General features: G+C 39.1%; 1 protein-coding gene across 1 annotated transcript in view; it reads left to right on the forward strand.

The window, feature by feature from the left end:
* The first annotated feature begins 3,329 nt into the window (after positions 1-3,329).
* Positions 3,330-25,391, forward strand: part of dtnbb (dystrobrevin, beta b) — a 37,208-nt gene continuing 15,146 nt past the window's right edge. The window contains exons 1-11 of the mRNA XM_028565358.1: positions 3,330-3,510; positions 6,141-6,187; positions 7,452-7,519; positions 7,782-7,862; positions 8,000-8,213; positions 12,599-12,684; positions 14,031-14,185; positions 14,299-14,404; positions 15,065-15,231; positions 17,796-17,920; positions 24,997-25,071. Of these exons, the coding sequence (XP_028421159.1) occupies positions 7,453-7,519; positions 7,782-7,862; positions 8,000-8,213; positions 12,599-12,684; positions 14,031-14,185; positions 14,299-14,404; positions 15,065-15,231; positions 17,796-17,920; positions 24,997-25,071 (1,076 nt within the window). The 5' untranslated portion in view covers positions 3,330-3,510; positions 6,141-6,187; position 7,452. The remainder of the gene's footprint in view (positions 3,511-6,140; positions 6,188-7,451; positions 7,520-7,781; positions 7,863-7,999; positions 8,214-12,598; positions 12,685-14,030; positions 14,186-14,298; positions 14,405-15,064; positions 15,232-17,795; positions 17,921-24,996; positions 25,072-25,391) is intronic.

Raw genomic sequence — 25,391 nt, forward strand, 5'->3', positions numbered from 1 at the left:
TTACAGTATATGCCTAGATGTAGAAATGTATTTTATTTTATTCGTGCAGCATACATTGCCTGAGCATATCTTGTTTATTACAAAATCATTTTTACCGTGGAAAGAAAATGGAGAAAAGTACGTTATGCTAAATGCTTTATCATAGAATGATTCAGCATAGCATGCTTGAGTTTTACAAAATGATTAAGAGGTACAATATGACAGTGATTAACAGGCGGGTGTAACATTTCACTTTAAAATGGCCTTTTTCCCGAGAATTGAGAGTTACCCTCCATTTTAATGTGGTATGAGGTATTGTAAGGACGACATAATACTGGATCATGTTTATATAATGTACAATAATGTATGTGTGTGTGATGTACAAGGATGAACCAGCACTTTTGTTACCGTGTTGTAACAGCCTTTTAGATGCATTACGATGATGTTAACACAGTACAGATGCTTACTTTACCACATATTAACGTGCAAAAAGGCCAGTGTCAAGCGTTACCTCAGCAGGTTTTTCAGGTGTTCATGCTGATTACAAATTAAGACGCAACTTTATTTTGAAATCTCCTCGAGGTGAAAAGTAGGCCTGTTTTATAGCAATTATTTCCAAGGTAATATGCCAAAGTCACCTTTTAAAAAAATGAAATAATCACAACTTGTTTTTAATGTCTGACTAGTTAATCAAAGTAATATATTTTAATTAATATATTTTAATATAAAAAAATCTATTTGCTAATTGTTTTTGAAAATCAACAGGGTATTTACTACAATAATATATTGGCTGTCCGTTTTTCCTATAATTTTGTTTAGACTGGACGGACCACCATACATAGAATAACTTGTCTTTTATAACTCAATTTGCCCAGGTATTAATATTCTGTATGGCCAAGTTTTTTCCCCACATGGATCTGTTGGTCTATATTTTTCCATAGAGATGTTGTCTAATGTGTGTACCCTTTTAGCTGTCTACATGTGTCATTACCGTATAAAAACAAAAAGATATGTTTTAAAGCACCATTTTTAGGTTAGTGGATTAATCAAAGTCCATTTTAAATGTATTTGTTATTAAATGGGGGGGCTATGTCTTGTGGAACATTGGTTTTAAAGATTGTAGGGTTAGAATCAGGACAGTTTTCCACATATTTAGCATAGTAATTTCACTAAAAATGGTGTAACAGTATTTGATGGTTAACACAAATTTAATTTGTCCCCATACATATTTAGGTCTTATTTGGTTGAATGTGATGTTAGGATGTTGTATTTACTCATGTAGAGTTGGGGGCTGGATTGCACTGCAAAAACAATCAATCAATCCAAAAGGCAGCTGAAATCTTTGTTAATAAGGACTGAAACGTGAATCAGGCAGCCATCCCCAGTGTCATTGAAGTTACTTGTTGTGTGTGCATTCAGAAGAGCAGTTTATATAGAATTGGCCGGAAAGTGTCATGGGCAATCACCACCATTTTGAAATGTCTCGTTTAACCTGCGGTGAATTTGTTTAATATGTCTGTGTCATTTTGTCTCCATTTAAACTCCGGGTGAATGTAATATAGTAATCAGCACTTGTAAACAAAGTGTATTTTATCAGAAGTTATAGACTATTATGAATAAAAAATGAAAAGAAAAGCTTTTTGTGTGTGTTTACTGGAGCTTGTCTCACACAGAGGCGTGTAAGTTCATTTTACTGGACACGGTGAGTACTAAACGCTCTATGAAAACAGTTGTATAATGTGTTCTGTGGCTCTGGGAGGAGCTTTCCAAAGTTTGAAACATAAATATCTTTGATTGGTCTTGAAACATCTTCTAACTGTGTAAAAAGTCAAGCCTACATAAAAACTTTGGGGCAAATGTAATAACTCACAAGGTGCATTTTTGGCAAGAAACATCCAATCACTGAGCTTAAAGGTCCTATGACATGCTGCTTTTTGGATGCTTTTATATAGACCTTAGTGGTCCCCTAATACTGTATCTGAAGTCTCTTTCCCGAAATTCAGCCTTGGTGCAGAATTACAGCCACTAGAGCCAGTCCCACAATGAGCTTTCCTTAGGATGTGTCATTTCTGTGTCTGTAGCTTTAAATGCTATTGAGGAGGAGAGAGGGGGGGCAAGGTGGAGGGTGGGGGTGTGGCCTTGACCAACTGCCAACAACAGCCATGATGTCTCTCTCTTTCTTATGGGCGGGTAAAGCAGAGAAAGGGGAGGTAACCTTGCTCCTTATGACCTCATAAGGAGAAGATTCCAGATCGGCCCATCTGAGCTTTCATTTTCTCAAAGGCAGAGCAGGATACCCAGGGCTCGGTTTACACCTAACACCATTTCTAGCCACTGGGGGACCATAGGCAGGTTGGGGGAACTTATATCAATGTTAAAAAAATAAATAAAAAAAATAAAGTGAAATTTTCATGCCATGGGACCTTTAAAACTGCTAACGGCAAGCTGAAGCTAAAGCTCACACTGTTGAGAGAATAAAATAGGCTTAATTCATTACTCTGGATTCTGGAAATGTAATTTATCCACCATACATATTTAGGTCTTATTTGGTTGAATGTGATGTTAGGATGTTGTATTTACTCATGTAGAGTTGGGGACTGGATTGCACTGCAAAAACAATCAATCAATCAATCCAAAAGGCAGCTGAAATCTTTGTTAATAAGGACTGAAACGTGAATCAGGCAGCCATCCCCAGTGTCATTGAAGTTACTTGTTGTGTGTGCATTCAGAAGAGCAGTTTATATAGAATTGGCCGGAAAACAGTTGTATAATGTGTGTGGCTCTGGGAGGAGCTTTCCAAAGTTTGAAACATAAATATCTTGGATTGGGCTTGAAATACCTTCTAACTGTGTAAAAAGTCAAGCCTACATAAAAACTTTGGGGCAAATGTAATAACTCACAAGGTGCATTTTTGGCAAGAAACATCCAATCACTGAGCTTAAAACTGCTAACGGGAAAAAGTGCCACACAGATGCTAGTGATTTGCATTACGGGAAATGTTGGATCCAGTGTTTTTGGAGCTTGACTTATAAAGTCAGGCTAGCTCTGCTGCTTTGATTTTGTCCATTCTTTTAGAAATCTGCCTCTTTCGAATCCCCCGACTTTAGAAAGTGTAATACAAAATCACTGGAGTATCCCTTTAAATTCCATTTAATCTGTATTTTTGTTTTGTTTTATCTCCACCCTATTATGCTGAGGATCATAATTCAGAGTAAAAGTAGCAATAGGCTAGTAGTAGTGCGCCTTTAACCTGCGTGCGTGCGCACATGCATAAAGTAGGCTATAGTAGGTGGTCGCGCATGGCATCTCAGTGGCTGCTTGCGCTCTGCGGTCCTCTGCCGCTGGGTCGCTGCTGATGCCGAGCGGAGCGGGGGCGCCTGTACACATCGGTGTGCGGCTACAGCCGCAGTTCCCAAGACTGAAGTCGAATGAAACGGGATAGGAGGTTGAAATATGATTATGGATCGGCCGAGCAGTTCCTCATCGCTCGGACAGCTGTAACGTCGGCGGACACGCGTGGATTCATCAAAGGTGAGAGTGCGGCTGTGAATCACGGAGGAGATATATCCTCCTTATTCACCCTGGACCACTTGTCCTCCCCATCTGATGCTGGCTGCTGCTGCTGCTGCCGATGATAGTGATGATGGTGATGCTCTAAACGCAACCTGCGTGATTCTCCTCCGGTAAAGGCCAGCTCCCTGATAATGCCTCTTATTCGGCTGTCGAGACACCAGTGCGAACTGAAAAGATGCAGGATTGCCATTCTTTCTTATCCAGAAATGTTTTATGGGCATCACGACACACCATTCCCATTGCGGAAATAAGGTAAATAGGAAGTTAAATCAGCAATATGGCTGCGTTTTGTGTTCTCCCGTCGCTTCAGACGTGAATTTTAAGTGTTGCAGGACTGCTTACTGTGAGAAATGAGGATTTAGAAAGCGAGAAGTGGATGATATCAGCGGAAGAGAGGCACTGCAGTAACCGGGTCCTTATGTTGACTCGCGTCAAAAGGATGTTGTCATTACCTCAAAGATGAAGGTGCGGTTACAGTAAAAAATGCACCTTTACGGGCTTATAATGATAACCACACCACGTCTTACTGTATCAAAAAAAAGGCTGCTATCGTAATTATTATGGCTTTATGATTATTTATGTGCAAATGAGTGAATGCAATTGACTATAAAATCCCATGAATTCAAACCTTTATCAGTATCACACTGAGTCTGATCTGTGCCTTTCAATGTGCTCTGGTCTGTGAATTCATTTTGTTCATGAATTATTAGTAACTTCTCTGTTTCCTTATCTGCCATGGAGTGATCAACTACTGCATTAAACTCATTAATTTGCTGTCATGCACTGCTCACATTTTTCCAAACATTGCCTGCCAATGCAAGGCCTGAGTTGCCTACTCATGAATTTCTGCAGTTACTTCATAGGCGGAATATTTACAATGAACCATTGTTATTTTGCTGACATGTGTCTGTTGGGTGTCCTACTGCATCGCAAATGTTTTCTTCCCTTTCCTCCAAAAACAGCAGTGCTCCTGTGACATATTATCCCTGAAAATACAGTACGTTGCCCCATTTAGGACACCATTTAATATGGAATTATTAAAATTAAGTGTTTTCAAGTGCCATCATGGCCAAAGTGAACCCTTAACCCTGAATGAGTTATTGTCATGATTTCATGAGCAGTCAATTACTGTTCAAATTTAGCACAAAGTGGTTTGTTGCTGTCTTAGGATGCAGCCATATCAGTCAATTAATTGATCAGTGGCACAACAACAAAATTGTCAACTATTTCATTTCATCATTTTTCAAGCAAACATTTTCCAGTTTCAGCTTCTCAAAAGTAAGGGTTTTCTGTTTTACTCTTTCTTAATATTTAATTTAATATTTGTTGTCAGAAAAACATAACACTTAACGATGTCACCTTGATGGGTAGGACTGCAACTAACGTCTACTATCACTATCCATTCATCTTCAGATTATCTTGTCGATTAATCAATGAATTGTTTTGTCCATAAAATAGTGAACAATGCCGTTGTAACTTCCTAGAGCATGAGGCGACGTCTTGTTTTGTCCGAATAACACTCCAAAACCCCAAAATATTCAATTTACTATCATATACGAGGCAGAAAAGCATTCATTTACATTTGTTTGGCTGCAACTAGCAAATGTTTGCCATTTCTGCTAAATAAATGACCAAAATGATTATATAAAGTGTCTCTATTTCTGTCTGTCTAATTGTTGCAACTATAGGCTTTTCTTTTTAACTCTTTTTTTGACATTTCATACTTTTGATTTTTTGATTTTATTAGGATCCCTATTAGCTGATGCAGAACATCAGCTACTTAATCACTAAAATAATGGTTTGTTGTAACCCTGATAATAATATAACATAATACTGAATATGACTGCATTTCAGTGGACGCCGGGGTCCTTTCAAAGACCCTTGCTGGTGCCTGTAACCAGCCATAAGAACCACTCAACACCAGCCAGAGTGGCACGTTAGTGACTGGAAACAGGCCCTGTCATACTGTATGAGTAGAGATCACTGTGAGAAGAAGACCGTCTCGAAAACAAACAATGCAACAACAAAAAAATGGAGAACTCCTGCCTGTCTGTAGACTTCCTGGGGGTTGCAGAACCTTGGCTTCTTTGCTCTAGCTCCGCAGGTCAGCGAACGCACCCTGTGAACATGCATGTGATCTAGGCATGTTTGGGGCGCTTGGTCCGAGGCTGTCCGGGGCAAACCCAGCGCTTCTCACTCATTGGCCAGCTGTAATGTGCTCCGTGTCCGTCATCATTAAGTGCTTCCTTTGCGGCTCTCAGTCGGTGTCATTAGCCCACAGGATGCAGTCATTGCTGAGCGGGATGTCATGGAGAATTATCATTTGCACAGACCGCGGGGCACTGGAGTGCTCCTCAGCCAGCTCACCAATATCTCTACAGGAAGATAGAGAGATAGAGAGGGGGGGAAAAGCACAAATTGAGAGCTAATGAAGTCCTTGAAGGAGGGAGAGAGAGGGGAGGTGTTAATTACTTATTCAAAAGTCAACTACATTTAGTCAGCGAGGAATAGCTTATCCCGAGTAGTAATGTTAAAATCAAGTCGAAAGACACCCTCACTAACTCTTCCATTATGGCTTTTCTTCACAGGGTCGATGATTAGGGCTTCACTTGGTTTGACATTCAGCCAGAGACAGGTAAATATTGAAATCTTAAGTTATATCTAAGACTATAGTCTAAAAACAAATACTATTTTCCAATACATTATGCCTCAAATGGATGCCAATAATATAATGATACTATTAAATATCTTCATTTCATAAGAACACAAGGTAACATTATTGTGAAAGAAAAACCTGACCTGAAGAAACAGCATTAAAAGCCCTGATGACACTTATTGAAGAAACGTAGATTGAAGGAATGAATGAATGAATGAAAAGGAAACCTGTAGTGTTTCAAAGGGAATTTGTCTTTGACAAGTCTGAGTACTATGTTAAAACCAGAAACAGACACGTAGAATGAATCCTCTTTGAAAACACACACGGAGTCAACTCTGAAGTCAGGCGTCAGAGCAAAATAAATTAAAGTTTAAACTGTTCAATAGAGTCTTTGGTATGAAAGAGATTTTTTACTCCTCCCTACAGCATCTGATACCTGCACCCTGAAGATTAAAAGTCTTGATTCAGTTGATTCAGTCAGTTGACTTTAACGCTAAACACATTTTGTCAACACACTTCAGAGATATTGTTTGACATTTTTTGGAAAGGCAGATTTTGTTACCGTTGAACTGAGCGAGGCTAGCCGTTTCCCTGTTTCCAGTCTTTATGCTAAGCTAAGCTAATCGGCTGCCGGATATAGCTCGGTTTCAATATCTCTAATATTCTTTGAGCGATTCAAATAGTTAGTTAAGTTAAACAAATTGACAGTTCAGTGTCATAATCAGGCTAGCCTTTCAGAATCTTTCAAAGCAATGAAACTTTCTCAAAAACATCATCTGTTACTTTCATCCCTAATGTAACTGGTTACATCATCTCTTAAATAGCCAACCAAAGCCATATCATCTATGTATTTACAGTGAAGTGAATAGCTGGAGTGATGACTAAGACAGTCCTTGATGTACAGGGTGAAGAATAAAGATGAAAGACCATATTGTGTCCATCTGATATACCAACGTTCAGGATGTTACATTTGCATTCTAACTGACCAAATAACTGAATAATAACCAGATCTTCTATATATAAAAGATGGTAATTCATGAGCTTCAGGTAATCATTTATGTTAAGTCATATATAACAAATAGCCTATAGTAAGTCATAGTCTATATCATTTTCTTCAATTGCAATTCAATTGCACTAATCATCTTTACTTGCATGGTTTTTGATTCTGGACAATGAAAGAGCTGTGTTATTAACATGCTGCCGACAGTAAACATTGCACGCTCTGCTGTTTTATGTGCCACAGAATGATCGAGGAAGGCAGTAAACGAGGCAAGGCCATGGTGGAGAAGAGACAGCTCTTCATGGAAATGAGTGAGTGGAGTCGACTGAGAGAAATCTCTTTTCACTATTTACAGTCAGCAGCGGCTCATGAAATTCTCTGACTGGCTCGTAGATATGTGGTCCCTCACACATACAGTATAATTCCTCCCACGCAAAGACAGTGATAGTGTTTAAATGTAGCTTCTGTAAGCCCGATTGTGTTTGGTAATGATTTAGTTTTATTTCATAACTGGACAGACATAGCGTTAATCTGAGATCCGATTTGTTTTGTCTTCATGCTTTTGTTTTGCAGGAGCTCAAAACTTCGATGTAATCAGACTGTCGACTTACAGGACGGCCTGCAAACTGCGGTTTGTGCAGAAGAGATGCAACCGTAAGAGCATGAAGATTTTTCCTCTCATTTTAACTGTTATGACACTGTGCAACCGATAGAAATGTTTGTTCCAACACGGACACAGACACAGTCACAGTCACAGTCTGATCACAGTCTGTCTGTCCCCCCCCACACAGTTCATCTGGTGGATGTCTGGAACATGATTGAAGCCTTTCGTGACAACGGGCTCAACACGTTGGACCACAACGCTGAGATCAACGTGTCGCGGCTAGAGACTATATTGTCTTCCATCTACTACCAGCTCAACAAGCGGCTGCCCACCACCCACCAGATCAATGTGGAGCAGTCCATCGGGCTGCTGCTCAACTTCATGGTGGCCACCTACGACAGGTATGGGGCAGGCGCTCAGGGCAGGGGAGTGCTACATGGGCATCATTTAGATTTTAACAATTCTGATTCAAATTCCGATTCTTCCTTTCGATTCTGGTTCTTATCGATTCTCGATTCCGATTCTTTAAAGGTCCCATGACATGGTGCTCTTTGGATGCTTTTATATAGACCTTAGTGGTCCCCTAATACTGTATCTGAAGTCTCTTTACCGAAATTCAGCCTTGGTGCAGAATTACAGCCACTAGAGCCAGTCCCACAATGAGCTTTCCTTAGGATGTGCCATTTCTGTGTCTGTAGCTATTGAGGAAGAGAGAGGGGGGGCAAGGTGGAGGGTGGGGGTGTGGCCTTGACCAACTGCCACTTTGCTCGTTTGATGTCTCTCTCTCTCTCTCATGGGTGGGCCAAATTCTCTGGGTGGGCAAAGCAGAGAAAGGGGAGGTAACCTTGCTCCTTATGACCTCATAAGGAGAAGATTCCAGATCGGCCCATCTGAGCTTTCATTTTCTCAAAGGCAGAGCAGGATACCCAGGGCTCGGTTTACACCTATCACCATTTCTAGCCACTGGGGGACCATAGGCAGGCTGGGGGAACGCATATTAATGTAAAAAACCTCATAAAGGGAAATTTTCATGCCATGGGACCTTTAAGGGGTGGAGTAGAAATGGGCCACATGCTTATTTCACAAATAAAAGGAAAAAAAAATGTTTTATTTAATGATGATATACGTTTTTACTGGGCTTTTTCAATGTAAAATAAGCCACACTTGGCATGGTTTTATGTCAGTTAGCCTAATAGCTGGTTTGTTTTGTATTGAGAGATGATTTTATGGAACCAATCTCTAGGTATGGTAGAGGGTATGTGATGATGTGGGGCTATTTTAATTCCAAAGGCCAAGGGAACTTTATCAGGATGCATAGTATCCTGGATCCATGAAATAACTGGCCTTTAAAAATAACAATCTGCCTGCCTCTATGGGAATTTAATTTAGGGGTGTACTGACTTTTGTTGACAGCGGTTTAGACATTAATGGCTGTGTGTTGAGTTATTTTGAGGGGACAGCACATTTACACTGTTATACAAGCTGTACACTTAATACTTTACATTGTAGCAAAGTGTCATTTCTTCAGTGTTGTCCCATTAAAAGATATGAAATATTTACTAAAATGTGAGGGGTGCCCTGCAACTTCAGAAAACACATGCAGATAGACAAAACGCAAGCAAATTAAGAACACAACTTCATTAATTTGACAACACGTGCAGCATTCAGCAAACACACTGCAAATACACACAACACAACCAAATACATAAACGTGATGCAAAAAGAAAAGCACACAAACCCCTAAAAAAGAAGCGATGCAAAAAGAAAAACAACTTCATTAATTTGACAACACATGCGCAGCATTCAGCAAACGCGCTGCAAATACACACAACACAACCAAATACACAAATGCGCTGCAAATAAAAAAACGATGGAAAAAGAAAAGCACACAAACCCCAAAAACAAATGCAACAAAAAAACGCTGCATCCAGATTATACAACGGAAGTTCTCCAGGCCTCTAGAGGGAGCAGCTAAGTGGAACAGCTGGATTTTTGACCCCACGGGGAAAGAGCACTCTGCCTTTTTATTAGAGTCGGGTATTGCATCGTTTTTTTTATTTGCATCGCGTTTATGTATTTGGTTGTGTTGTGTGTATTGTGTGTAAATGTTACCCTTTATGACACTAAAAAGAAAGTCTAACACTTTGGGATTATTTATACATTATGCATTGATTAAACTGTTCTATTATTATTCAAATTGAGCAGTTCAAGGACATTCACTTCAACTAATTAGGGAAAGCGTTTAAGTCATTTTCCAAACAAAAATGTTAGAGAAAATCAATGGTTCTTACTTCTTAAGTGTAAAGATTTACTGCTCTGCTATTTTTGGGTTTGATCAGACAAAACAAGACATCTTAAAACATCACTTTGGACTCAGTTGTGATGGGCATTCACTTTTTATGAATGAGTTTATTAACTGAATGATTAATAAGTAGCCCTTCTCTGAATAAAAAACAAAGAACATTCTCATTTTCCCATAATTAATACCAAATTACATAGTTATGTTTTTCCAGGAAACTTTAGAACATAGTAAATTACGGACCTATCATATAGTGTTGCCTAATTGCCGTTTGAAAGCCCTCTCCACACTGCCAGGATTTAAATTCTGGTGAAAAAAAAATGCAAATGTATAATTGTAAAAGGTAAACTCCCCTAAATTCCCAGAACAATTACACAGCACATGACTTTAGTGTTCTCAATGGTAGCTCTGGCCCTGACTTCATTGTACAAACTATCCATCCAGACAGGTTTTAGGCCTCAGAAATCATGCCAATAAGCTGACAAATTTTAGAACAAATGCAAATCTGCCTTCTTTCTCTATCACACAGCAGATGTGTAAAAAAAGTCCCGATCAGCTGAAGTATTCCTGGTGATGTTTTACTCTTTATCCCTCCTCCCTCTGTCTGCTCTGTGCTCAAAGCAGGCATCCTAGAGTACAGAGGTTTGTTATTGACTGTAAAGTTCTTTCTCATTATTGTACCTTGTGTGCTCAAATTGATTGGCTGCTTGCCGCGTCTATTCAATTGGTTTACTTTTATCTGTAAGGCCACTCTGGTCCTGCTCCGTTATTATTCATGCTGCCGTATCTCTGAAAAACTTTGTGGAAATGACTGTTTGTGATCACAGGAAGCAGTTTCGCTATCTGTCCCTGAGGTCCAAACTGAATTAGGCAGAAGAGCTTTCATGTACTTGGTTACCTCTGATCGGAAGCCAGAGCTAAATGAATCTGAAATGAAAGAGCTGGTCTCTCTTGGCAAGTTGAAAAGATTTGAAGGGGTCTTGAGGCAGCCTCATAATGACCTGACTATACCATGTTAATCTGTCATTTAAGGCTTAGCTCGTGAGTTTTTACATTTTACACAGTAATTGATGAACTTCAAAAGTGCACTGATATGTTTCAAATGTAGTTCGGCATATGCACTGTTGTGTAATGTGTTTTTAATGGGGTCAATTTTTCTTTAGGTTTTCTCCTCTTCAAATACTCTCAGCAGAATTCAAGGGTTAAATGAAGACTTATAATAATAATAATAATAATAATAATAATGAATAGAATAATATTCATTTAACCTTTAATTGCAACATAAACATTTTTCTGTGCAAACATTATATTATCTTTTATCAAAGCGATCCTATTGTATGGAACTTCATCTGAAGTGAGAATTGTGGGATAACATTATATCCTAAATCACATAGGGCCCTATCTAGCACCTGGTGCGGCGCAGCACAAAGCCCAACGCAAGTGTCTTTGCTATTTATAAGATTCATAAGACCGACGTTGTTGTCAATTTCACGTCCAGCACCCCCATGTTTTTTAAATAGCAAATTAAAGGTCTTTCAGGGAGGTGTGTTCTGGTGCATTATTGGTGTATTGCTATCTTGAGGCAGTGGAAAGTGATCGCGTCATTGACCAACAAAAACCTGGTCTAAAGTCAATAAAACAGCATTTCATTGTTATTTTAACAGTGCATTAGTAAAATGCGTGCACACGCTATGCTTCTTAGACACACACACACAGAGACACGCAGCAGCTAAGAAATAGTATTATGGTTTTGGTGGCATAGTGCTCGTGCCATATATGATCTGTAACAGAAGTAGAGAAGAGTTCTCTGACATTAGCACCAAACTCTACTTGCCATACCAGACGGCCTCTGTTCCTTAGGGGAGGGGGCTTCAACATTTTTTAGGCCAAGGACCCCTAACCCGAAAGAGAGACGAACAGGGAACCCCTACCACATATATTGTATAAAATTGAGTTGCAAAATAAACTGGGGGGCCTAAAGCATAAACACATATCTTTTTATGGTGCCCTACATTAATAAGCTATTTAAAAAAATTATTATTTACACATTCATATTTCATGTTTTCATGTCAAACATACATGTGGAAGGCACATTAAGCTTAACTGTATCTGTGGATGGCTATACTGTACTCTTACCTACAGGCCAATAAGCCTATCATCACTGTTGTTGAGATTGTTGTTTTTTACAAATCTTTTTCTAACAATATGTTGGATTTATGTTAATGTATATTTTCAGATATATTTAAATCTTTTGGGAAAAACACATTCAAAAAAGTAATAAACAATAATTTGGTGGCCCCCATGCAGTGACTCTGAGGACCCCCTAGGGGCCACGGACCCCCTGTTGAAGATCTCTGCCTTAATACAAAGAATACAAAGCAAGTAGTAATATACCGCCCAAAGAAAGGCTGATGCGTGTATAGAATTTAACAAATGTGCGTTTTACTGCTTATGAATGTAACTTCTCACCTTTCTTTCTACTTGCAGTGAAAGCCATGGGAAGCTGACCGTTTTCTCAATGAAATCCATGCTGTCAACAATGTGTGGAGGGAAAATTGTGGATAAACTACGCTGTAAGTAAATTTCTAAGCACCCAACATATACCATGTGAGAACATATATATGTGAATGAGCGGCATTTTTGAATTGGCTTGATTTTCTGAAATCTGATGTCATGGCTACCTTCATGTAGTTGCTCAAATCAACCACACAGGGGCACTGTTGGAACATGCATATGCAGAATTAATTCGCTCTAGGGCTTCACTTTGTTTGACATTGAGCCAGCGACAGGTACATATTGAAATCATAAGTTATATCTAAGACTAAAGTCTAAAAACAAATACTATTTTCCAATACATTAAGCCTCAAATGGATGCCACTAATATAATGATGATATTCAAATTATTTTTTTTTAAATTTCATAAGAACACAAGGTAACATTATTGTGAAAGAGCAATTGAAGATCTGTTTCTAATTAAAACGTCCACTGTTTAAGAAAAACCTCACCTGAAGAAACAGCATTAAAAGCCCTGATGACACTTATTGAAGAAAAGTAGATTGAAGGAACAAATGAAAAGGAAACCTGTAGTGTTTCAAAGGGAATTTGTCTTTGACAAGTCTGAGTACTATGTTAAAACCAGAAACAGACACGTAGAATGAATCCTCTTTGAAAACACACACGGAGTCAACTCTGAAGTCAGGCGTCAGAGCAAACTGTTCAATAGAGTCTTTGGTATGAAAGAGATGAGTATCCTTTTTGTTCCTCCCTACAGCATCTGATACCTGCACCCTGAAGATTAAAGTCTTTGTGGGAAAGATTCATTTTTAGACGGCGGCATTATAACAATATAATTTTATCATCTTTGTGCAGTTGTATTTGACGCTAAATACAATTTGTCAACACACTTCAAAGATATCGTTTTTTTTTTAAGATTATTTTTTTGGGCATTTTCTGCCTTTATTTTGATAGGACAGCAGAAGACATGAAAGGGGAGAGAGAGGGGGAATGACATGCAGCAAAGGGCCGTAGATCGGAGTCAAACCCGGGCACACTGCGTTGAGTACTAAACCTCTATATATGGGCGCCTGCTCTACCAACTGAGCTATCCAGGCGCCTGATATTGTTTGACATTTTTGGAAAGGTAGTTATTTTTTTTTCTTTCAGGTTAGCTTGGTCTGGCACAACATTGGCCAAGCAATAATCCAGCCCAAACCTTCTACGTAAATCCACAACTTGACGTTTTACATTTTTGCTTTTGTGGTTGTAGGCAAATTGTGTTGGTAGAATGAATTCGCTGTGCATATTTTGACTCTCTTTTGAGAAAACAGGCTGTGGATCAATAATATACATTCACAGACATGTCAAAAGTGCACTTTATTTTTTGCTAAGAATATTAAATCTGACAATTGCTGTCTCTCAGATATTTTCTCACAGATATCTGACTCAAGTGGAATCATGATGTTTGCAAAGTTTGATCAGTTTCTTCGGGAGGTGCTGAAACTCCCCACAGCCGTGTTCGAGGGTCCTTCTTTTGGCTACACGGAGCATTCAGTGCGGACGTGCTTCCCTCAGCAGGTAGGAGGATATATATATATATATATATATATATATATATATATATTCTTATTTTAAATCTCTAATAATGTACATGTCTTGTTTAACACGTTTGTGTGTGTGTTTGTATCTAGAAGAAGATTATGCTGAACACGTTTTTGGATGTGTTAATGGCAGATCCTCCCCCTCAATGCCTCGTGTGGCTACCGCTCATGCACCGACTTGCTAATGTTGAAAATGGTGAGATTTGGACTCTCAGTTATTTATATTCACACTTTACATCATCATTGGAATTTCAACATTTAACATAAAAGTTCCTCATTTAATTCTATAAATTTGAAACATCAGTTGACATCATTATTGTGAAATAATGCATGCTTTTACCTCTCTGGGCTTCAGAAGAGTTATTTAAATGGAACCATGTCTAAAGAAGAAATGTCTCTTTGATAGAACAACTCATAGACAGCTGAAAAGTGACAAGGGGGCCCATCTAGATATTGTTTTTCAACTAAATTACTAAATTGTACATAAATACAATTTTGAGCTACTTGAATATTTCACTTTTATGCTACTTCACACTTTTACTCCACTATATCTCAGAGGGAAATATTGTACTTTTAACCACATTTATCTGACAGCTGGAGTTACTCTACAGATTAAGTTATTTAGTAATAATAATAAGATAGATAGATAGATAGATAGATAGATTGATTGATTGATTGATTGATTGATTGATAGATAGATAGATAATCATAAAATGGATGTATTCAGGTAAAGTACAAGTGCCTCAAATGGTTTTAAAACCAAGTCTGCAGAGGTTTTTGTTAGAAGCTCTGTAAATAAAGATGTCTCTGCTCTGACAGAAAATCAATGTCTTTTTTTTTTTTTTTTACTGCTCAGTCTTCCATCCGGTGGAATGTTCATATTGCCGGAGCGAGAGCATGATGGGTTTCCGATATCGGTGCCAACAGTGCCATGGCTACCAGCTCTGCCAGAGCTGCTTCTGGCGTGGCCATGCCAATGGTCCCCATAGCAACCAGCACCAGATGAAGGAACACTCGTCTTGGGTAAGACAAAGCCCTGATCACTCTCAATTTTACATTGTGTTGTTCCCTTTTCAAAACAACCCCAAAGCCAATATCTCTGTCAGAGTGTGAAATGATTTTACAAAATGGCAGACTACTCAGCCGTCCACCTACATTTCTTGTCCTGTCAAAGATGGATTTTATGGGCTTTTACTCATTTTGGCAAATTAAGTTATATTGATTGAATTTGCCGTGTTGCCACCTCCCCCAAAAGCTTGATCATTATGTTATAAATTAAAACTAGGGAAGTCATAGGCGCTGGATCCCAAATCCAGTTCCCATCCCACTCGGTTTTTGCACTGAAGGAAATGACTCAGAAATTGAATAACAAGCCTGAGTGAATTAAACACAGTCTGTAATATGAAAAAAACAAAAGACCTTTTCGGATATTAATCATGAATGGTGGATGGATCTGTTCTGGATGACTTCCTACTTTTCTGACAAATTTGAGTAAATAATGTCTATGAAACACATCTGGGACATTGTTTACCACATATTACTTGGTTTCCAGTGCTGAAAATCACCTGCAATGTTTGGTTTTTGGCAGTTGTGATTAGCTGGCAGTATTACTGGCCAATTCCCTTTGTTGTGGCTGCACATACAGAAGCAAGACCATTGCTGTGTCTGCTAGTGCACTATATGTACTCTCCACCTTTTCTTGTGAGTCTGCATTATAAGGATACATTTCACTATACAAAGGCAAGGCAATGTTATTCCTTTAATACAGTTCTATATTATAAGTAAATTCAATTTAATTTACATTAAACAGTTACTGTTTTCTTCCTAAATAATGGCACATGCTATGCTACACTGATCATGCTGCCTTAAGGATCTGGTATCCCAGCTTACCTAAAATTAATTAAGTAGTTTGTGTTTTAGTTTGTTTTTACCAGAGTGTTACATTACAAAACTTTTCAGAGACTTTACTACCCTATCAAGAATGAAATTCTGAAGAGTTTGGTCCCTTTTTGCATGACAACGGGCAGATTTGAAGACATGTGACTTAAAGAGATATTTTGCAGATGTAAAACCAGCTCTGTGTCACGGCAGTGTGGACAGTGTGTGCAGACATGAACAGTGTGTGGCTTCCCTCCATGGCCCAAGCACAAGGAACAAGGAACTCATAGCTGAGCAGAGTAGCAGAGGTCTGCTGAGATCCATCTTAAGGTGTGAAATGCATCACAGACGTGCGCTGAGATCCGCCATATGACGCAAAGCGATGTCCGACTGATCTCGGCAGACATGGCTGCTCCGAGCTCCATTCCGTATAGTTGGTGCCACAAAGGGAAGCCAAACACCGTTCATCTAAACATTCTGCCCACACAAAGATGACACAGAGCTGGATTAAAATTGGAAAAGTATCACTTTAAGATAAAATATATACATACATATAAAAGTAAAGTTACAGTATCATCTATCTTTACAGGTCTCCCTAAAAAATCAATCAGACAGCTGCAGCTGATTCAAAACGCTGCTGCTCGAGTCCTCACTAAAACCAAGAAAGTGGATCACATCACTCCAGTACTGAAGTCTCTACACTGGCTTCCAGTGCCTCAAAGAATTGATTTCAAAATACTTTTACTGGTTTATAAATCACTAAACGGTTTAGGGCCAAAATACATTTCTGATCTGTTACTACATTATGACCCACCCAGACCTCTCAGGTCGTCTGGGACAGGTCTACTTGTTGTCCCCAGAGTCAGAACTAAACAGGGGGAAGCAGCGTTCAGTTTTTATGCTCCACATATCTGGAACAAACTCCCAGAAACCTGTAGGTCCGCTGCAACTCTCAGTTCTTTTAAATCTAAGCTAAAGACCTATCTTTTTGATGTTGCTTTTCTTTAAATAATCTATTTTCTTATACTTAGTATACTTTCTTATACTGCACTGTAACTTTTATTCTTATACTGCACTATCAATTTTATTCTTGTCTTTTAATGTTTTTAAGTTGTTTATTATTGTTTTTTAATTGTTTTCTAACTGCTCTTTAATGTTTTATGCAAAGCACTTTGAATTGCCCTGTTGCTGAAATGTGCTATATAAATAAAGCTGCCTTGCCTTGCCTTGCCTTGCCTGCCTATCAAAAACTACTTTATCAATAACGGTAAGGTATGGTTATGCTGCATTTATGTCATATCATAGTTACCGTAATGGCCAATATTCAACTTGTAAATAGCGTTCACGTCAATATCCAAGTTAAAATGTATAAAAATGGAAGTTTATTATTAAACCCAAATTTGATGTAAATGGTGTTTTTAACCATACACATCAAACTCCCATACAATTGTCTTCAGTTGTCTATATTGTCTCAGATGAAGTTTTGGGACCGTAGGGCAGCCACCAAACCTGCATGTGAAGTAGCAGATACCAGCACTTACTGAATATGACCAAACTACAGCTGATCCACACTTTTGGCACAAGAAACAAACTGTTGACCCAGTTCTGTAAATTACTTTTAAAGCAGCTTAAAACTGTTTCTACAATTCCAACAAGATTATACAACACACAAGGTGACAGATACTTTGTTTGTCCTGCCGTCCTCACAGAAGTCTCCGGCCAAAAAGCTGAGCCACGCAATCAGTAAATCTCTAGGCTGCGTCCCCATCGGTGAGCCGCCACATCCTGTGTTTCCCGAGCAGGCTGAGAGACCACAGGAACTCACCCATACTGTGTAAGTGCCATTCCCAAAGCATTTGTTCCCACTAGTTGTCTTATTAATGAGGGGGAACCCAACTGATTTGTTGATTTACTGCACACCAAGGCCCAGTGTGGCCCAGATCTATAGTGTGTTCTTGTCATGTAACTGCCTCCATCTTTCCATTTCGCTGCCACTACATAACTGATAGAGTGCCATCTTGCTAAGATGTCAAGCCCATGATTATTGGATAACATGGAAATAATGATATACTACGCAGGTTCAGCCGCTGCTGCCATTAACAGCACAGTCGTCCTCATCAGTCTGTTGGCAATGAAACGGACGAAAGTATAAATCTCACACTCCAGGCTTTGAGGCTCCTGGAAATCATTATAGGAAATGCATTATATTCTGCTGCTGTCTAAAACCCTGCATACGATTTTCATAATCATTTCCACCATTGACATACATCCTCAGAAGTCCACTAAGAAGAAGTCGCTAAGGTCACTTCATATTTTTCTCATCATCCTTACGCCAATACTCTGACCCTTTTGGCCTCCACCAAGACAAAATCTAATAATGTTTTCAGATTTTAAAAAGTTTTTTGCTTGTTCATGGCATTAATAGGATCAAAGGAAATCTCTCAACTTACTTTCAACATTTCTCATGGCACATTTCATAACAAAATGCTGCTTTACATTCCAGTCACGACCATGAATCTAAGCTGTCTGTATATGGTTTTGCTTCTGGCAAGTGTCAGTGAGTAATTGATAGTGAGCTACATCATGGGGGAGAAACATGATTTCCTGTTTTACTGCGTGATAGATACCATCATCTCAGAATCAGTTCTCACATCCAGGCTCTGCCCACTGGCAGGAGGATTTCTCTGCATTGTGCCCAAAACTTATGCATTTAAAAGGGAAGTTTACATTTGCATACATTTACAATTCATCATAACGTGGAGAATCAACTGTCAACCTGCATGTTTCCCTCCAACTGAGAGATAAAATGATTGGATTAGCCCGTGCAGTATAGGCTGTGTAGCATGAAATTACATCACACAAGTAGATTAATATTGATTAAAATTAAAGTGTATGGCTAAAACTAGTTTGGATTATGACTCTCCAGTGTCCTTTGCAAGCAGTAATCCATATCGTTTTTTGTTTTACGATTTTGATTATTTCAGATGATGAAGGCACCGAGAATATTGAGTTCTGCCCAGTTGGAGCTCTTGGTTATATTGAATTGTATAGCACAGAGGCTTTTTATTGTTTTCCTCAGAATGATTTTTCCATGAACTGAAGGGTCTTGTTTGAGTATTTTGTTCTGTTTAAAATTATATAAGTTATTTTCAGTGGTGGAAAGTGACTAAGTACATCAACTCCAATGCTGTATGCAAGTACAAGTTTTTCCATTTTATAGCATATTTTATGTTTTATACTACTCCTCTACATTTCAGAAGTAATATATAATATATTACATATGATAATTTTATAAAATACAATGTATTGTAAAAGTGAGTCCCCAACCCTTTTCTCTTGTGCAGTGTCTAGTTCGGGCCCTTTGACACATTTCAGACATCTATGAGTTGTTAGCAGCTCCACCAAAGAGACATTTCTCCTTTAAACTTCTCAGAGGGTTTGATTTGACCTATTATTCAACTTATAAAAATTGTTTTGCCATTGAAGGCCTTCATTTGATAGTTTAGGTATGAAATGGAAGAGAGACGGGGAACGACATGCAGCAAAGGGCTGCAGGTCAGAATTGAACCCACGACCAGTGCGGTGTGGACTGAGCCTCTGTAGATGGGGCGGAGGCTCTACCAGGTGAGCTATCCTGGAGTCCTCATTATGTGCTATTTCACATTTCCCACACAGTTTAACACAGGTGATTATCTGAGTGAGTACATACCAAAGTTATAGGGCTGAATCCCCTGTTTGTATGCGCCATCAGTTTGGATAGCTAATGTAATGTTTGCCCAATGTTTTTTTTTTTTTTTTTTTTTTTTTAAAGATTAATTTTTTGGTAGTGACAGTGGATAGATTGGAAAGGGGGAGAGAGATGGGGGCTGACATGCAGCAAAGGGCTGCAGGTCAGATTTGAATCCGCACCACTGCAGGACCCAACATGGGTAAAACGCTCTTACTGGGTGAGCTAGAGGCCGCCCCAATGTTTGCCCAATTTTACCGCATTGTTCTGCTGCCTTGATGTTTGGTAATCCTCTCAGAAAGATGCTTGCGATCCTGAAAGCTTGTTCTTGACCAGGTTCAATCCCCTCCAAATGACACAAACCATGCGAAGAAAAAAAAAAAGCGTCTTCTCTGACAAGCTAGCCATTTTTTTCCTGGAGAACCATATCACGTTAAATCTGATTATTTTACCAGTGGTTTGGTTTAACAATATCCCACGGCTGGTGGGCAATGATGTGTTTCATCTCAGGTTTTTCTTCAGAAGGCAGACTTTCAAATGTATGCTGTAGAAGATAATTCATCAACTCAGAATTTTATTAATTTCTAAGTTACTCAGTACCACTAAAAGTCTGGAAGTCTTTGGATAGAAAGTCCATGAACTTCTTGTCCTTATGTTCACCTTTAAGACTTTAATAGACAAAGTACATTCTCATGCTCTTGCAGATGGCATTTGGCAAGGTTGGTGTGGCACTGTGTGTGTGTGTGTGTGTGTATGTGTGGTGTGTGCATTGACTTTTAAGATAATGGATGTGACTGTTGACCCCTGAGACTTGTTTGTTTGTCTCTCCATCTCTATTGTATTGTCTTGGTCAGGGAAGGTAGGGCTTGCTATTTACCAAAAGTCCCCGTCTTTGATGATGTCAAAATGTCAATTTTTGGTTTCAGTAGCATTTATGTTTTTATCTGTGTGTGGTGATAAAGTAGTGCCTCTCATCAGTTGTGCCAAGAAAAGATGTTTTCTAAACCTCAGGACCATTCAAATGATGTATTCTTTGGTGACTGCCATTATCAATTTTAGGTCAGATTAAATGCTTCCATATTTAACTGTGCATGTCTCTGAAGAAAATGCAATGTGTGTTTATGCACACATGCCTGTAAATATCCAGACCTTATTATTTATTTATATGGCACATAATTGGAGATTATAATGTTTAAATGATTGATACTACTCTATCTGTTGGAAACAGGGGGAAACAGCTAGCCTGGCTCTACCCTAAAGTAACATAATCCCCCTACCAACGCCTCTAAAGCTCACTAATTAAAACGTTATATCTTGTTTGTTTCATCGACAAAAAAGGAGAGTCAACGCACCCGGCCAAGAAACAGTTGAACTATTCCTTTAAATCCAACATACCAATTGTACTGTGAATCTTACTTGTGCACTCTCTGCAGCCACGAGCCATAAGGAAGAGCTGGCACTAATGGAATAATTCTCGCTTCTTAACAGTCAATTTCAGAGATATGATGGGTGAATACAGTAATTGTCCGCCTATACCATTCCCATGATGACTCCCCTGCTGGCTACAGAAATCTTCTCTCAAACTCATCCCTTAGATAGTTAGTCACAGGAAAACTACAAACTACCACCTCCAATTTTATTCTGAATTGACTTCCTTTTATTAATGATCCATTACAGAGAGAGAAATGTGCTGTTGGTGTTCTAAAAATAGTGCATGCCAGTCCTGATAAATGTTGTCTGTAAAGAGGTGTTATTTTATGTCGTGAACCAGGAAACCTACATCTGTGTGGTCTCTCAGGTGTGTGTGTGTGTGTGTGTGTGTGTGTGGCTGACGAAGCGCCTGTGAGTGAGTAATAATGGCAGAATCAGGGTAGAGTGTCAGACTTGATCAAAACTCCTAAACTGAATGGACATGAGTCTCCCAGTTGTCCAACCCCTTGCATCTTTTCCAGACAAAGTGTTTCTATTCTGATACTGTTTTTGAAATATTTACTGGCTTCTGAAAGCTAAGACTAACAGCGAGCTGAGCTGTGAATTTTTCCCTCCACTCAAACTGTCAGCGAGATTCTTGAGGATTTGTGTTTTGGAGAGGAGTTATAGGTTTAGGATGCAGTCTGTCTCAGGAACTTTAAATCTATGATACGGCTTCTTACCTTCAGACTTAGCACCGCTTCTGCAAAAAGACTTGGAGCATCGGAATAGAGTCGAAAATAGGCACCTTACTGTACTTTGCATTAATGTGGAACACGCACTATAGTGTCAATTTTCAGTGCCATGTTTAATGTTTAGCAATTTTCCACTCTATATAATCCCCAGAAATCCCTTTACAATTTTAAAATTCCTCCTCTGTTTTTAACATCTTTTTGTATTCTCCGGGTCAATGCAAATTCCATCAATGTCATTAAAATGGAGAGAACGGGCAAGCAATTCTCTTTTCTGGGAGCGTGATCCATTGGGTTTTTATGGCAGAGGCACTGGGGAATAGGAGCACCTTTGCCAGCAGGAGAGGACGCTTCATGTTTGCATATTATTTCTAGCCGGCAAAGGACAATTGAAGGCAGCCGTGCATCCGTCGTTTGTCAGAAATAAGGTGAATGAATGTGAGTGTATGAAGCTCCAACTTAATATCCCCCTGTACCCCTGCCAACTGCCAAGTACAAGTAAAGGGTGGTACATTGTCATTCACTGCACACAGGTAGCACGAGGCTTAGCGCATTGCAGACTTTGATCTCTTAGTGCCTAAATGTTGTGTCAACTCACTCCCATTTGACCTCTGAGGCACCGGCTGAATTACTGGACTGTGTGTCTATAATCAGCATTTCCTCAGTCAGTGAACCACGGGGCTGCAGAGTGCAGACACTGATGTGAATGAGTTAGGACGCCTGTTAGAATGAATCCAAATCTTAGAGGAAAATACTTTTACGTAAGAAGCTACGTTTTCTATGCGCCTTACAGTTCCACAGGAGTTATATTGGTGTACTTGAAAAGGACTGATGATTATTTCTAGAAGGATAGCTGTGAAAAGCTTTGACTTACATAACTCACTGAAGGTAAGAGGAAGAGTTAAAGGACCAGGGTGTAGGATTTAGGAGGATATATATATATATATATATATATATATATATATATATATATATATATATATATATATACAGTATATATATATATATATATATAATGTTTTCATTAGGGTAGAATCACCTGAAAAATGTGTTTTTCTTAGCTTAGAATGAGCCCTCCAGGGAGCAGAGGAGCACTCTTCTAGTAGCCCATAACGGACAAACCCAACCCTGACTCTAGAGGGGGCCTGTCACGTTTTCACATTGAAGTGAAGGCCACCGTAGGTTCTACTACACGAAAGGGAGGAGTGAGGGAAGGGGTATTCACTTGGTTGCGATCTGCAACCTCACCGTTAGATGCCACTAAATCCTACACACTTCTCCTTTAAGATATGTAAATTCAATTAAAGTATAACTGCAGAGGCCAGTTTGTTTTCCTGAAGGGATGAGAGTAGATGTGTGCTTTTATTAAATAAGTTGCAATTGAGGTACTTTCTCTAATTTCCAGTGTGTATTCATGTTAAAGAGGTGACAAGACAGGTGTCAGAGCAGAGAGAGAGAGAGAGAGAGAGAGAGAGAGAGTGTGTGAGACAGAGAGTGAGAGAGAAATCCACATCGTCATGAAGTCATGTGACCACTGAGTTTCCTTGGAGACAGCAGCAGTGTAGTACATTGAGATGCTTGCTCAGTTGAGGGCAGATTAGACATCTGGCAACAGCAGCAGTTGGATGTATTTTGCCAGCCAGGCAGGTGCTTTCTCTCCTAACAGAGGTAAGTGTGATGCCCCCCGTGCCTCCTCTTCTGTCTGCACCTTCAGGGTGCATTATTGCAATGTAATGAGCGTTAAATGAGATGAGGTAGTATTTGTGCACACAGTCTGTCTGTGAAGGAGACTATAAGGCAGCGTGTGCAGGTTTGAGTAGTGACAGTCGCTTTTTTTTCTTTTTCCTGTTATTATACTTTTGCTTAAAACATAAGAATTGGCAGGATTAAGTTATAATATAATTCATACATTAATTATGTAGGACAGTCCATTTGAATCTTTTAGGCTAGTCCTGAGGGAAATTTAAATGTATATGAACCAATAAATAATTGCAATGTGTCTTTAAAAAGAACACGCTGTACCCCTATGAGCACCCCCATTATTGCAGGGAATATGTACTTTGGTTTGTGAACAAGTAACAAATTATTTTAATGCAATTAGTGATCCAGAAATTATGCAGTTTCTCTTGCTCTTATTTTTAGTAACACAATAATATACAGAAGACTGTGAGTGCTGTTGAGGCACTTTGTGGCACCGTAGAAAAAACAAGCGCTCTCAGTGTCTTGTGCTGATAACAGTGTGCACAGAGCACAATGTGGATATAAATAGTTTGATTTTGGCCAAAAATGCTGATTGGAAAAATAAGCATAATAGGACACCATGCTGTTCAGTCCTTTGCCTTTTAAATGATAATGAGTGCTTTAAATAAAACAGTCCAACACATTAGAATCAACTACAGTGAGATACTATGTGCAGATTGAGGAGACTACAGAGACATGAAAATCAAGTGCTATTTTCTGTGGCGGTTGAAGCGGAGAGCACCTGAGATGTGCAGAGTGATTATGTTGATCCGTTAATGAGACTCTGTGGTCCGAGGGTTTGGGCTCCGATGAGCTCCAAGGGCCACCGAATCAGCCGCCAGATGGACCCCATTGCTTTGTTTACTCTCACAAATTACCTCCCACAATGTCACCTTTCCTAGTTTTTCACAGACTTCCAGTTTAATTAGTTTCCTTGTTTGCTGTTGTTGCTCTTGCTCATGTTAATTAGGTTGAAGCTAATAGCCCTAAAAACATTTAAATCGCTGTTCCCGGGAAAAGTCAATTATTTTGCTCCAATTTTAACTAAACTGTAACTCAAGTACAACATGTTGCCTATTTTGTGAACCACAATCAGTAGTTTATTAAAATCCCCCCTGCCTCCCTTTCTTAGTCTCCTTTGTACAGTTGGATTAAATTGAAGTCAGGATCGCTGATTCATGATTACTAATAAAATGCAAATGCCCTCTACTCCATTCCCTGGTGACAAGCCCCACAGGCCTCTGCAGTGTAGCATTAAAGACCTCTAATCTTGTCTTTTAGTCAGCCGAAACCAGTGGCCAACAACATGAACGACACAATGCTCATGTCCTCTGGGGCACCTACTCCTACCAAAAGGTAAGCACCGCCAGGCATAACACACCATGTCTTTTTAAAGATATTATTCTGATTATTCCACAGAATTAGCTAATGTATTCTTTAAAGATGACAAAATGTTACTTTAAGTTACACACATACAAAAATAAGTTTAATCCCTCAGAATTCCCTCTGTGCTCAGAATAGGTGACAGATTCTCTCTGATCAGTGGAAACCACAAGAAAAGCGCAGAAAATCAGACTACAGATGTTATTTTTTCCCTCACATTGACACACATTTTTGCATCCGAGCAGCATGCCCTTGTTAGTGTATTTTTAGAGAAAAACTTGTTACGCTGTCAT

The sequence above is a fragment of the Perca flavescens genome, chromosome 20 (assembly GCF_004354835.1).
Source record: "Perca flavescens isolate YP-PL-M2 chromosome 20, PFLA_1.0, whole genome shotgun sequence".
In the NCBI taxonomy this organism is placed as follows: domain Eukaryota; kingdom Metazoa; phylum Chordata; class Actinopteri; order Perciformes; family Percidae; genus Perca; species Perca flavescens.